Source organism: Mustelus asterias, chromosome 10 (assembly GCF_964213995.1).
Source record: "Mustelus asterias chromosome 10, sMusAst1.hap1.1, whole genome shotgun sequence".
In the NCBI taxonomy this organism is placed as follows: Eukaryota; Metazoa; Chordata; class Chondrichthyes; order Carcharhiniformes; family Triakidae; genus Mustelus; species Mustelus asterias.
The window spans coordinates 105473449-105487960 of NC_135810.1; the positions used below are offsets into that span (position 1 = coordinate 105473449).

At 41.5% G+C, this 14512-nt stretch overlaps 1 protein-coding gene across 1 annotated transcript in view; it reads left to right on the plus strand.

The window, feature by feature from the left end:
- Positions 1-14512, plus strand: part of tsga10 (testis specific, 10) — a 97898-nt gene that overhangs the window by 48158 nt on the left and 35228 nt on the right. Inside the window, exons 9-12 of the mRNA XM_078221464.1 lie at positions 5569-5646; positions 6510-6661; positions 10374-10489; positions 12430-12584. Coding sequence (XP_078077590.1) covers positions 5569-5646; positions 6510-6661; positions 10374-10489; positions 12430-12584 — 501 coding nt within the window. The remainder of the gene's footprint in view (positions 1-5568; positions 5647-6509; positions 6662-10373; positions 10490-12429; positions 12585-14512) is intronic.

Genomic DNA, 14512 nt, shown 5'->3' on the forward strand with positions numbered 1-14512 from the left:
ATCCATAATATTGCAGCAATTTAAGTTTAACTCAGCTGGAAGAATTACTTGAGAATTACTAGGGAAACTATTGAAACTTATATTACCAAGTTAAGACCGATCTCAGAGCACTACTCTCAATGAAATGCTGAGGGACCATTTAGTCTGTGGGGTAAATAATGAGGCCATCCAAATGAAGCTATTAGCAGAGGCAGATATAAATTTCAAGGAGGCATTGGCGATGAAGAGCACTGAGAAGTGTGTACAGGAGCTTCAGAGGTGGGGGTCACCAGTTAGGGCAGGAAGCTGCAGTCAGTAGTGGCGCCATAAACGAAGGTGTAATTTTAAAATGGGAAGCAAATGCATCCATGAATAGTGAGAGAAGATTTAAAAGAACCAATCAATCCTAGGATTGAAATAGAGTGTTACTGGTGTGGGACTAATCACTACCATGAAACCTGCAGGTATAAAAGAGGCTGAATGTGTTTTCTGCCACAGGAAAGGTCACTTAAGGTACCAATATAAAAGTAAGTCAAGTTTACTGAGTGCGGCGGGGGTGAGGGGGTGATTTACAAAGTTGTGGTAGGCAAGAAGACAAAGGCAATCAATGTAAATGGTGGTGATCATTGCATAGACCCAGTAACGAGTTACTAAGTACATCACAAGTATGGAAGAGTCCAGTTCTAAGGATTTAAATATTCACTCATTGTTCAAATTGAAAGCGGGCAAGGTGGCCCCATTAATGTGATGTTTTTGATAAATGGTAGGCCCTTAAAGATGGAAGTTGAAACGGGCACCTCTATCATTGTGATAGGAGAACACACATTTCAATATTTAAGAAGGAGTCCAGCCATTAAGTTTGAGGGGTACTGCAGCAAAACTAGCAACTTACACAGCAGAAGCCAGCAAGATAAAGGGCCTGTTGTGGTTGACTGGTCTGCAGAGATTTAACTTTTAATATGCCGAAAGATCTTCAATCAAGCAAACCCTGATTTTTGGTTAAAGCTGTTTTTTCACTATGCTGGGATTTCTTGTGGCCAGTGGCCTGGAACTTGTCAGAGGATACAAGGTGTCAGATTTAACAGTTTCTCCTTGGCAGGGAGTTCTTTATAGACTTTTGGAGCCAGTGTTCCTTTATCTGGGCATTGGAATGTAAACAATATGCACTTAAGAGGCCTAAATATGATGAGGTCTCAAGTGATCAATTTGATTGACCTAATTGAACAATGCAATTGGGGTTTCTGATCAATTCATTGGCTGGTTACTGAGGAACGTTTGGAGTTTTAACTCTGCTAACACAAAGAGCCGATTCAGAAAGGCAGTGTGAAGAATTGGGGACCAAGCTCATAAGGAGGGACAACACCAAGAAGAAGAGGACAAAGGACTGATTCTATGTGACAACAAAATCCTGGCCAGGTTTTAATTGCAACCTTAAGTTAAGTAAAGTAACATAGTGAGTATTTGGTTTATGCATTGAAGTATTTACTGTTGTTTAAGTATTCCAAGTCAACTTTGTGTCTTTATATTCGCTACAGAGGTTAAAACACACAGGTTTGAACAACACTGTGAACTATTGACAGCAGTCCATTCAGTTCCTCATAATAAATGTCAGGCCAAGGGCCCAAGTCTTTTGGACTGTAATTGGCTCAAGTTAAACTGGATGGAGATCTTCCAAATGTGCGAAGGTGGACAGCCTGAGTTAATGAAGAAGTATAACATTTTTTGCGATGAATTAGGTAAAATAAAGGGCCTCTGATGAAGATCTATGTAGATCCAGAGGCAACCCTCTTTTTTTTGTTGGAGCAAGACCAATTCCATATGCCTTGTGAGAAGGGTTAGATACGGAATTGAAGAGATTAGAGGAACGGGGTATTATTCAGCTACTTCAATTTGCAGAGTGGGCAGCACCCATAGTCACCGTGATAAAGCTTGACAAAACCATCTGCATCTGTGGAGATTACAAATTAACAGTTAATCAGACTGCTAAATTAGGTAGTTTCCAATCCCAAAGATTGAAGACCTGAGTGCAAAGCTGCCTGGAGGTCAATCTTGTACAAAACTGGACATGAATCACGCACATCAGCAACTTGAATTAGACGATGCTTCTTGAAGTTATGCTATGATAAACACACAAAAAGGTTTGTTCCAGCATATGTGCCTGCCGTTTGGTGTTATCAGCATGTGCTATTTCCAGAGAAAATGGAAAATCTATTGCAAGGACTGACACAAGTTGTAGATTACCTGGATGATGTTTTGATACCTGGATCGACAGAACCTGAGCACCTAACTAACTTAAAGGTGGTGCTAAAGAGATTTCAAGAGATTGGAGTTTGCCTCAAGAAGGAGAAATATACTTTTCAAAACACTGAGGTAGCCTATCTGGGGTATCGCATAGTTGCACAAGAATTATACCCCATGGAAGACAAAGTCAGAGCGATAAAGGAGGCACCAGTCCCCAGGAACACATCTGAGCTCAAGTAATTCTTAGGAATGGAGAATTACTATGAGCATTTTCTACCAAATTTGTCAGCATTATTGGTCGCCTTGCATATGCTGCTAAAGAAGCACCAGCATTGGTTTTGGAAGATGTTCCAGAGAGAAACTTTTAACAGAGTGGAGCAATTGTTATATTCATCGAGTTTATTGGTGCATTTCAACCCATCCAAGCAATTGGCGTTAACCTGTGACGCCTTTCCATATGATGTCGGATCTGAAAGGCCAATAGGGTATGGCTCAAGAACCCTCTCGGAAGCTGAAAAAGGCTACTCACAAATTGAGAAAGAAGGATTATCCATAGTGTTTGGTGTCAAGAAATTCCATCAGTATTTGTACAGTAGGCACTTTACTATTGTTTTGGGGTCTTTTTAAAGAAGAAGACAAGAATTCAGCATTGGGTGTTAATCCTGTCTGCCTACGAATATACCTTCAATCACCAGTCTAGAACACACACAGCGAACACGGATGCACTTAGCCACCTACCTTTGCAAGAGACCATTCCACCTCCCCCAGTACTGCAGGAAATTGTCCTGGTGTTGAGTTTCTTAGACATGTTGCCAGTCTTGGCAAAACAGATCAAGTACTGGACCAGTCGGGATCCACTGCTGTCCAAAGTGAGGCACAGGATATTAGTGGTTTGGGCTAATGAGCCAGTTTCTGCAAAGATGAAACAATATTTTACACAGAAAGATGAGTTGAGTTGCCAAAATGGCATCATGGTACCAGAAAGAGAGTTGCTTCTAGCTGAATTACACAGTGCCCATCCATGGATATCTAACATGAAGATGCTCGTGAGGAGTTATGTCTGGTGGCCTGGCAATTGAGCAAACATTGAGAGCCTACTCAAGCGCTGTGAAAAGTGCCAATTGCAACAAAGGTTGCCTGCTACACCCTTGGCTATAGGTACGAATTCATATTGATTATGTTGTGGGGTCTATTTGACGTTCGTTTATTTATTAGTATCACAAGTAGGCTTACATTAACACTGCAATGAAGTTACTGTGAAAATCCCCTTGTTGCCATACTCAAGTGCCTGTTTGGGTACACTAAGGGAGAATTTAGCACGGCCAACGCACCTAACCAGCATATCTTTCGGACTGTGGGAGAAAACTGGAGCACCCGGAGGAAACCCACGCAGACACAGGGAGAACATGCAAACTCCACACAGACAGTGACCCAAGGCCGGAATCGAAACTTGGTCCCTGGTGCTGTGAGGTAATAGTGCTAACCACTGTGCTGCCATTAAGGGCACAATGCTTTTGCTCCTTGTCGCTGCACATTCACAGTGGACGGAAGTGTTTGAGGTGAAGTCTCTGACATTGTACATTAAGAAATTACACCAATGTTTTTCCACCCATGGAGTACCTGAAGTCATAGTGTCATAATGGAACAGACTTCACGAGTGCTGAGATTCAGAACTTCACTGCCCTCAGTGGTATGAAGCACATTAGGACTGCGCCTTACCACCCAACAACCAACTGACTATCTGAATGAACCAGTCAAACCTTCAAGTCTGGCCTAAAAAAACAGTCAGGGACTCTGGAGACCAGAATATGACGATTCCTTCTGGGCTACAGGACCACTCCACATGGAACAACTGGGGTCCTGCCAGCAGAATTGTTAATGAACTGTCATCTCAGAATGGGACTGAGCCTCGTGTTTCCAAATTTGCTGGGGAGGATAGAGGCCAGCCAAAGCAGCCAGAAAGCTAACCATGATTCATATATTTATTTTCAGTGGATGAAGTGTGTATGTGAGGAATATTGGAAGTGGGGCGAGTTGGGTCCTTGGAGTCATTGTATCCAAAACTGGATCCCCCTGTCTTATCAAGTGGATGTAGAAGGAAGAATCATCTGGAAACACATAGACCATTTGAGGGCGCAAGAGTTGTCCCAGCAGCCAATACTGCCATCAGAAGCTATATTACCATCTGGGAATGTTGCTGACTGTCCTAGCACTGAAGTACCTGGCTGTCCAGTGGCAGGCACAACCAACACCTCCCATGGCAACAGATAGAACTGAACTGCCTGTGCCTGAAGAGGCACCTGTCACTATGGTTTTGGCTGACAGCAATCCTGTGGAAATGCCCCAGACAGAGGAGTTAGTTACACTGCTCCACAAGGATTTGGAAACCTCTATTACAGAGATAGTACTCAAAATGTACTTCTTTGACAAAGCTTTTGACCTGCAGCCCTAACATATCCGTATGTAACATAGTGTCTAATTTTGCTTTATAATGCTTCTGTAAAGCACATTGGGGTGTTTTAACACACACTATAGGTGAATGTAAAATATAAATATTGTTTAGACAAGGCTCAGCTACATGGGGATGTACAAGCACAGAGCAAGGTTGACATGCTTTGGCATTCCTCTACAAGGCTAAATCTATGGAGGATTGGAAGTCACTGACTCCGTGATGCAGGCAAATATTTTACTTACACGGCTCTATTAGCAGTATATTTGACAGCAGTTGTAGATAACCTGGGATCCTCACGGTATGTGAATGGATTATTTATGCCCTTTGTGAGAAAATGCTTTTCACAATCTCTCTAGGACACATTCTGTGGGTAATTGCTGGCAATGTCGTATCTACAGCCTGCGCTTTTGCCTTCTTAATATTTTCATGTCATAATGTTTAATTATTAACATTAAATTCTTTCTTGCTTTGGAATTGTCATGGTATAGCACATGCTGAATGGTTAATGATACTTTAGCAGGGACATTAATCTGCTTAAATTAAAATGGAGGACACCTGATAAGAGAATAATTTAATGGAATTTTATTAAATATTAGTGTGCTGGTATCTGGGTGTAAATTCAGACATTACGGGTGGAATTTTACGTCCCCGCTCGAGTGAGACTGGAAATTCCTGCCCGAGGTCAATGGATATTTGCGTTGTCCGCCCCCCTCTCGCTCTGATTCCGTGGCAGGTGAGGTGGTAGAATTCCGGTGTATGTGCACAATTACAAGGTGTTCTGTCCTTTGAAGTAACAGAGGAATAGTGAAGTCGCATAGAAGTTGTGAATGACACTGATTAGGAAAATAACATCAGATCTAGTTTATTCATACTTAATAGTCTCAATGTTGCATTAGATTTCCCAGGAGACTGCAATTAATGAGAGGTCGCATCTGGAGCAAAGAATAGAAGACTTGAAGGGTTCCATGCACACAGTAATGTAGACTTTTTCAATGTTTGATGCTCTATTTGTAATTTCTAAAATATATATAAAACCTGCTCTGGACTGTGCTTTAGTTATGTTTCTACCATGACAACAAATGCAATCTAATGTTTGTGTAAACATAAAGTGGGTGATCTTACCATTGCGCCCCACCGGCCGATGGGAGGGGAGAGCTGGTAAGATCGCACATGAGCCAAGAAATAAGGTTCGCGCCCGACATCTCGGCTCGTGAGATCTTACCCAGCATCTTATATCTGTTGCTCTGCAACGGCGATCGGTGGGGGGAGGGAGGGGGTGTGGGTGGGCTAATGTTGCTCTGCAACGGTGATCGGTGGGGGGAGGAGGGGTGATGATCATTCTGGGCAGGGGGGTTGCGAACGGCTGCTGGACTCCACAGTAGCGCGGGGGAAGGTGGGGGTGTTGGGTCACGGAGGCCAGCTGATAGCAGCAGAGACAGCGACAGATCTCTGCTGCTCTCAGCCGGCTTTCTAGTGATTGAGGCCCTGCCCACTCCCCCTACTGGCGGAAAACAGATGGAGTTTTTTTTATTGCACAGAGTGCATAAGATTCGACTGATGGTCTCACCAAAAAAAATGGATCTAAAACTTTGCTGTTTTGACACACATTCTGGACTTAGAATTTTTTTGGTAAGATTGCCTCCAAAAAGTAATGTTTGAAAAGCCAGTGTTTGTCAAGAACTGCTCTAGCATGTTAGTGAGGGTCATAACAAAAAGTTTCACCGCTAAACACATAGCCTTATCGTAATGTTGGGTTACTCACTTGTGTTCTGTTCCTGCACCTACATTGAGCACATTTGCTCTGTCACTCAATCTCACCTTGTTTTCCTCTTCTCAGTTGGAAAATGAAAGATTGGAACATCGATCGAGGTTGACTTGTCTAAAAGATAGTGTAACCTCTCTGGAGGAAGAAGTCAAAATATTGGCTCGAAAGTCATCTGATACTGAAGATGAGCTGTGCAGACAGAGAGCGGAAAATAACCAGATCAGGTGAAATTATGTCTTCATTGGAGATTACTGTGTATGACATGTTCCATTTTAAACTATTGATGTTCCTAAAACTTAGTTTTTCTTACAGAATCACATAACCTGGGGCAGAGCAATTTTACACTCTGCTCACCTAATACTTTTTGGGAAGACCAATACCCAAAATCTCTCCATTAGTTTTTAGTTTGATCACGATTTAATTTAAATATGTATTTTTTTCTTTTTTTTTCTCCCTGTACACTGATCAAGAAACAATCAATTGGAAAGTGAACTGGTATTAATTAGAGTCTAAAAAATATTTTTTTTCATGCTTTCTTATGCAACATTGTATAATTGATTACTTATCAGCAAACGTCAATTTTCGCAGATACATGTATCAAAATAAAAATAGCAGGTGCTGGAAATCTGAAATAAAAACAGAAAATGTTTGAAATACTCAGCAAGTCAGGCAGGCAGCATCTCTAAAGGGGAGAACATGTACAGTAGTAAATATTACATGTTTGATGACCTTTCATCAGAATTGGAAGCTCGTGATTTCACAGATTTTAAGGCTTGGAGATAGCCAGGGAAAGTGGAACTGGGGAGGACAGGGCTGGTGGTTTAATAGGAGCAAAGAGAGGGAAAGAAAGAACAAAGATCAATGATAAAGTGGAGGGCAGAAGTGATTAAATGATGTGTGAAGTTAGTGCACCTTTAACTAAGATTCTTTTTATCAATCATGATCTCTGCAGCTCTCGTAGCTTCAGTGTTTCTCAGCTCACAGCCTTAGCTGATGTCATTTTGGCACCGGTTTGTCTGCGAGAGTCTTTTTACTGCTGCTTAAATGGGGGTTTGTTTATTTTTACTGGGATGTTTATGACTCTGAATTGTTAGGAAAAAAATTGGTTGGCAGGTCAGGTGACAGGAGTTCTTTCGTGTTCAGTTGAGCTGCTGTTTAGTTTGAGTTTTAGTTGAAGGGGCATCATGCTGAAAAGAAGTCTCTCTCTCTCTACCTGGGTTTTGGAAGTTCTGCTGGTTATCTGAAAACAAGGTCTTGCCTTTCTGAAGAGGGAATCTGCTGTTGGTGGCTTGCCTGAGTCCCTGGTGTTTTGGGAAGCTGTTCTGACTTCAAACTGTTCCGAGTCTATCCAGAGAACAGCAGATTTCATCCAAAGGACTCAATTCCAGTATCACGTGAGCAATATGCTGTATCAAACCTGTTTGAAGGGTCTTGTTTGTGGGATTGGTTTGATTGGAACAGCTTCTGGATTCGTTAAGGGTTATACATTATCGTGGTTGTTTTTGTGTTTGTGATTGATAGAAGTTATTGCTAATATTCTTACTATACATGTTAACTATATTCTTAAATAAACTTTGTTTGATAAAAGCTCCCTAGTGGGTCATTTGAATCATGCCTGAAATTAAACCTATCATGCTTACCCTAGCCAAATTCAAGATGCAAAACTTATGATCCAGGCAGGCTCCATAAACCACTTTTTGGAGTTTCTGACCTGAACCATAACAGACAAAAGGGGTGGAATGACAGTACAGGGTAAAGTGGAGTGGTAATGGGACAAATAAAGTAACAATGAGTTCTGAGGAGCTATAAATGGAAACAGCTGAACCATAACGGTGATGAAGTGGAAATAGTTGAGAGCTTCAGGTTCAGATCACCAACAATCTGTCCTGGTTCCTCTACATTGATGCTATAGTTAACAAAGCCCACCAACACCTCTACTTTCTCAGAAGGCTAAGGAAATTTGGCTTTTTCACTATGCGTCTCACCAACTTTTACAGATGCACAATGGAAAGCATCCTATCTGGATGTATCACAGCTTGGTATGGCTCCAGCTCTGACCAAGACCGCGAGAAACTATACATGGTTGTGAACGTAGCCTAGTGCATCATGCAAACCAGCCTCCCATCCATTGACTCCATCTGCACTTCCTACTACTTTGGAAAAGCAGCCAGCATAATCAAGGACCCCATGCATCCCAGACCGTCTTCCACCACCTTCTGTCAGGAAAAAGATACAAAAGTCCGAAAACACATATCATCCGACTCAAGAACAGCTTCTTCCCTGCTGCCATCAGACTTTTGAATGGACCTATCATATATTAAGCTGATCTTTCTCCTCACCCTATTTGTAACTGCAAGACTACATTCTGGACCCTCCTTTCCTTCTCCCTATGTACCCTATGCTTTGTATAACGCGCAAGAAACAATACTTTTCACTACATCCCAGTACATGTGATAATAATGAATCAAATCAAATAACTGACAACTGCTATCTGAAAAAATGGGAGCGGTGGTTTCAGTCTGAATATACTGAAATCAAGGATTGGGTGTTTTATGTTGTAATGGAACAATGCAGTTCCGTTCCTTGAGTTCCATTGACCATCGGAGGTCAAGGACAGAGAGGCCAGGACGATATGGGGAATTAAAAAGGCAAACTATCAAACGCTCAATGCCATGCTTACAAAATGAAATGAGTGTTTGGTTTCTCTAATTTAGAGGAAATTACATTATAATCAGCAAATGCAGTACTAAATTGAAAGAGGTTAGGTTCTGTTTCAGCTGGAAGGAGTGTTCAGGGCAGAGTTATGTCCTGTTCACTAAGAGCAGGACAAGTCCAATCCCACCAGTCGGACCAGTCTACCCTCTTATTAGAAAAATTTGGAAGTGATCATTGACAGTGCTCTCTGTCGGCACTTCATTCATTAATAGATTGGGTTCGACCTGGACTATGTGGGCTCCAAGCCGAAAAGAGCTGAATTCCAGAGGTGGCAGTGACTGTCTTTGACTTGTATGCAGTTTGACTGAGCAGAGCATGAAGAAGCTGTGGCAAAATTGGAATTGATAGGGGTCAGGTGAAAATCTCAGATGATAAAGCAGTCTTTGCATGCAGAAAGACCTGAACACTATTCCGTCTCAGACTGATAAGTGGCAAGTCACATTTGCATTACACAAGTGCTAAGCAATGTTTATGTCCAACAAAGGAAAAATCTAATCACCTCCCCATGATGTTTGAAGGCATTGAATTCCCCACCATTAACATCCCAGGATCAGCATTGACCAGAAACGTGACTGGACCAGCTACATAAGCACTACGGCTACAAGAGCAAGTTAGAGGCTGCATATTTTGTAGCAAGTGGCTCACTGATTTCCCTGCATCTGCAAGGCACAAATCAGGAATGTGATGTAATCTTCTCCACTTGCCTGAATGATTATAACTCCAACAACATTCAAGAAGCTCGGCACCATTCCATCAACTGCTTTAGCATTCACACTCCCCACCAGCAGCCCACAATGGCTGCCTTATGGAGCATGTACAAGATATGTTACATCATCTTCCAAACCCATACTCTCAACCCACTGAGAAGGACAAGAGCAGCAGGCACATTTCCATGAATTAATTTAAAAATATTGAAGTAGCATTTCCAATTGTTCTGTATAATGTTTGCTTTTAATATGTTTGACATTGGAACTTATAACCCCAGAAATCATGCTGTTGATAGATCATATTTGGGGAGCATATGATTGGAAATTAATAAATTATTAAAATTGGAAGGAGTAATTAAGTCTTGAATGGAAAAATTCACATTATTTTGATGTGACTCTTTGAAAAAAGGAGTTTAATCTAGTTTGGTTTGAAACTTCTCAAAGTATTTTAAGTTAATAAGTGAGCAGTGCCCTACTTCCTCCAACAGCAACATTGTGACATTTATCATTACAGAATGTTAATGGACCAGACAGAAGATAGTCTTGCTGAAACACAGCGACGTCTCTCATTAAAAAACACCGACCTGCAGCTTGCACAGGATAAAAATGTTCGCCAGAATGAAAAGATTGGTAATGCCAACTGTTTCCTCTTTTCTAAAGCAAAGCAAAATCAATGAATGTATAAAATTTGAGCTAACTATTTCTCATTTTCCTGAAAGATTATTTTCATTTGTCACTTATGAAGATTTACAAAAAAAAGAGAAAAGACCATCAGGGTTATCTAGCACAGTCTGTTATATTGTGCAACACGGCTCTGCTAGGTTACAGCTCTGAAGGCAATTATGTCTTCCTGGATCAAGTGATCATTCTCCCTTCCAATGATGAAATTGCGGGTCATCAAGAAATTCAGCTTTGCCAGAACATCAGACACCAACCTGTCACAATGTGCACAATACAGTGGTGGCTGGTTGGTTTTCCCCTCCCTCTTTTTAACCTAGAGTTATATGCCAGTTATAATGGCTGTACTGATGTTCTGGTTAAAATCAGTTAACAACATAGGCTGAGGTCTAAACTTTGCACTTTCCTGGTCTCTAGGGTCAATTATTCACTGGTCAGATTGAGTGATTTAATCTGTATTTTCCAACATTAATTACTGTATACTCATAGAATTGTTCAGCTTCTAAAAGTAAAGGACAGAAAGTCATTGAAGGCACAAATAGTGTGAAATCAAAATGTCAAGGAAGGTGTTGGGAAAATGTAATCAAGTTAAATGGTTTATTTGATTTCTGATCAAAACTCCATGATGAAAATTAAAAATTTCTGTTCCAGTGATTGTGTTCTGAAATGGCTGGCATGACCAATGCATGATCTGCAGAATCTGCCAAATGCAGGGGCAGGTGGGGCTTTCAGAGTTGGGTAGATGGTTTGTTTGAAGCTCCCTCTGACGCCTCAACTTTGCCCTTGCACATTCCCATTAAGTCTCTTGATGTGTTGGGGCCTTCCCGAATGGGCCTTCCCCATTTTGGTTGGTCACAAGCCAGGCTTTCCCAGTCCTTTTGACCTCATCAGGATGCTTTGAGGATGTTGGGAGTCTCCTGCTGTGACTGAGTTCCATGAAGAGCGGTTGCTTCAGAAATTTGATGTCAGACACATGAACAGTATTGCTCAAAACCAGTGACGTTCACGGGGTGTGGACACTGCTGGCTAGTCCAGGATTTATTATCCATTCCTAATTGTCCTTGAGAAGGAATGAGGAGCTTCCTTCTTGAACCATTGCAGTCCACCACCACCTTCTTAATGACAATGAGTCACATTTTGCAAGATCTCACCATTGACCTTAATCAATGAGGTGAGGTGTTTTGCTGTGGGTGCTGGTTGGATAAAGACTTTAGTTTTCTCGGTGTTTAGTGAAAGGCCCATTTCCAAATATGCTTCAGAGAAGGAGTTGGCAATGACCTGGAGCGCAGTTTCTGAGTGAGCTCACACACAAGTATCATCTGTATACCGAAGCTCTGTGACTGAGGTTGGAATGGTTTTGGTTTTGGATTGAAGGTGGCCTAGGCTGAAGTTTTCCATCTGTTCTGGAGAGGTGGGAAGTGAGAGGGTGGGGGTAAGTGTGGGTGTGGCAAAAGTTTTTTTAAAAATTTTAAAAACTAAACATGCTAGTAACTGTTAAAATGAAAATGGAGGCAGTGATATGTGGGGAACATCCCTGACCGACAAATCATGCTAAGGTGTAAACCCTATGCTATCAGAACTTGGTTTGAACAAGCAATACCTATACTATGAAAAATGGACAGGTTCATCAATGAATCATGGTGGAAAATTATTGCTGTGTTGATAGAGGTTTTCCCTTTATAAACACAGGCATTCCTAGAGATTTTCCATTTTAAATTTTAAATTGTGACCAAGAACTGCATGCTATATGCAACCTAATAATATTAGGTAGGTTATATAAACACAGACCTCACTACCATCTTGTGTAATATATTCACTGTCATTTAAAAAAAAGATGAAACATAATTTTAACACGCTGATTAATTAAGATTTGAAATCTTGTAACTCAACAGATGATCTGACCAGACAAGTTTCTTCACTTCAAGAAGAAATTAGTTCAATTCGATCAAATGCATATGAACTCGATAAACAAAAGAGTAGTTTACAGGAGGTTGTTGATGAAAAGACTGAGACAATTGCATCCCTGGAGGAATCTCTTCACCAGAAAGTAAGCATTTGAAAAAATGCCACAAAATAGTGCCTACATAGTGATTTGGCGATCCCTTTATACTTCCTAAGGTATTTGGCAGCATGTTGAGTAGCTGATGCAGCTTTTAAAGAATTTGTCAGGCTCGCAAGTGTAGCCCATAAGTTTAATATGATTTATTAACTATATTAATTATTTTGATTGCCTTGTAATTAATTAATTAATGAGGTGAAACATCTTTAGAGTTGTATTATTCCAAGTTTAGGGGAGTTCCTCAGGGTAATGTCCTCAGCTGCTTCAGCAATGACCTTCCAGCCATCATAAGATCAGAAATGGGGATCTTCGCTGATGACTGCACAATGCTTAGTATCATTTGCCGCAACTCCTCACACTGAAGCAGCCCATGTCCATATGCATGCAGCAAGACCTAGTCAATATCCAAGGCTTGTGCTGACAAGTGGCAAGTAACATTCGCACCACAAGTGCCAGGCAATGATCATCTCCAACAAAGAATCTAACCATCACCCCTTGACATTGGATGGCATTACCGTTCATGAATCCTCCACTATCAACATCCTGAGGGTTACCACTGACCTGGACTAGCTATATTATTTGTCATTTGGATGAGAATTTAGGAGATATGTTAGCAAGTTTGCAGATGAAACCAGGATTGGTGGCGTAGTGGACAGTGAAGAAGGTTATCTAGGATCGCAACAGGATCTTGATCAATTGGGCCAGTGGGCTGATGAATGACAGATGGAGTTTAAATTAGATAAATGCGAGGTGATTCATTTTGGGAGGTCGAACCCAGGGCAGGACTTACTCAGTTAATGGTAGGGCTCTGGGGAGATTTATAGGACAAAGAGATCTAAGGGTACAGGTTCATAGCTCCTTGAAAGTGGAGTCACAGGTGGACAGAGTGGTGAAGAAGGCATTCAGCATGCTTGATTTCATTGGTCAGAACAGTGAATACAAGAGTTGGGACATCTTGTTGAAGTTGTATAAGACATTGGCAAGGCCACATTTGGAATACTGTGTACAGTTCTGGTCACCCTATTATAGAAAGGATATTATTAAACTAGAAAGAGTGCAGAAAAGATTTACTAGGATGCTACTGCGTTGATGGTTTGAGTTATAAGGAGAGGCTGGATAGACTGGGACTTATTCCCTGGAGCATAGGAAGCTTTGGGGTGATCTTATAGAGGTCTATAAAATAATGAGGGGCATAGACAAGGTAGATATTGTCAACATCTTTTCCCAAAGGTAGGGGAGTCTAAACTAGAGGGCATAGGTTGAAGGTGAGAGGGGAGATACAAAAGGGTCCAGAGGGGCAATTTTTTCACTGAGGGTGGTGAGTGTCTGGAACGAGCTGCCAGAGGTAGTAGTACAGGCAGGAACAATTTTGTCTTTTAAAAAGCATTTAGACAGTTTCATGGGTAAGTGGGTATAGAGGGATATGGCCAAACATGGACAATTGGGGTAGCTCAGTGGTAAAAATTGGATGGCATGAACAAGTTGGGCCAAAGGGCCTGTTTCCATGCTGTAAACTTCTATGACTCAATATAAATATTGCTACATCGATATGGCTAGTCCATATAAACAGAACCAGGTCAAGGGCTAGGAATCCTGCGGTGGGTAACTCACCACCTGACTCCCCAAAGCCTGTTCAACATCTACAAGGCACAAGTCAGGAGTGTAGTGGAATACTCTTCACTTGCCTGCTCCAAAAACACTCAAAAAACCTGACACTATCCAGATCAAAACCTCCTGCCTGAGTGCTACCCCTTGTGCAAACATTTAATCCCTCCACAACCGACGAACAGCAGCAGCCATGCGTATCATCTACAAGATGCATTGCAGGAACTCACCAAGGTTCCTTAGGAATTACCTTGCAAATTCATCACCATCACTATCTAGAAGGACAAGAGCAGCAGATACCTGGGAACACA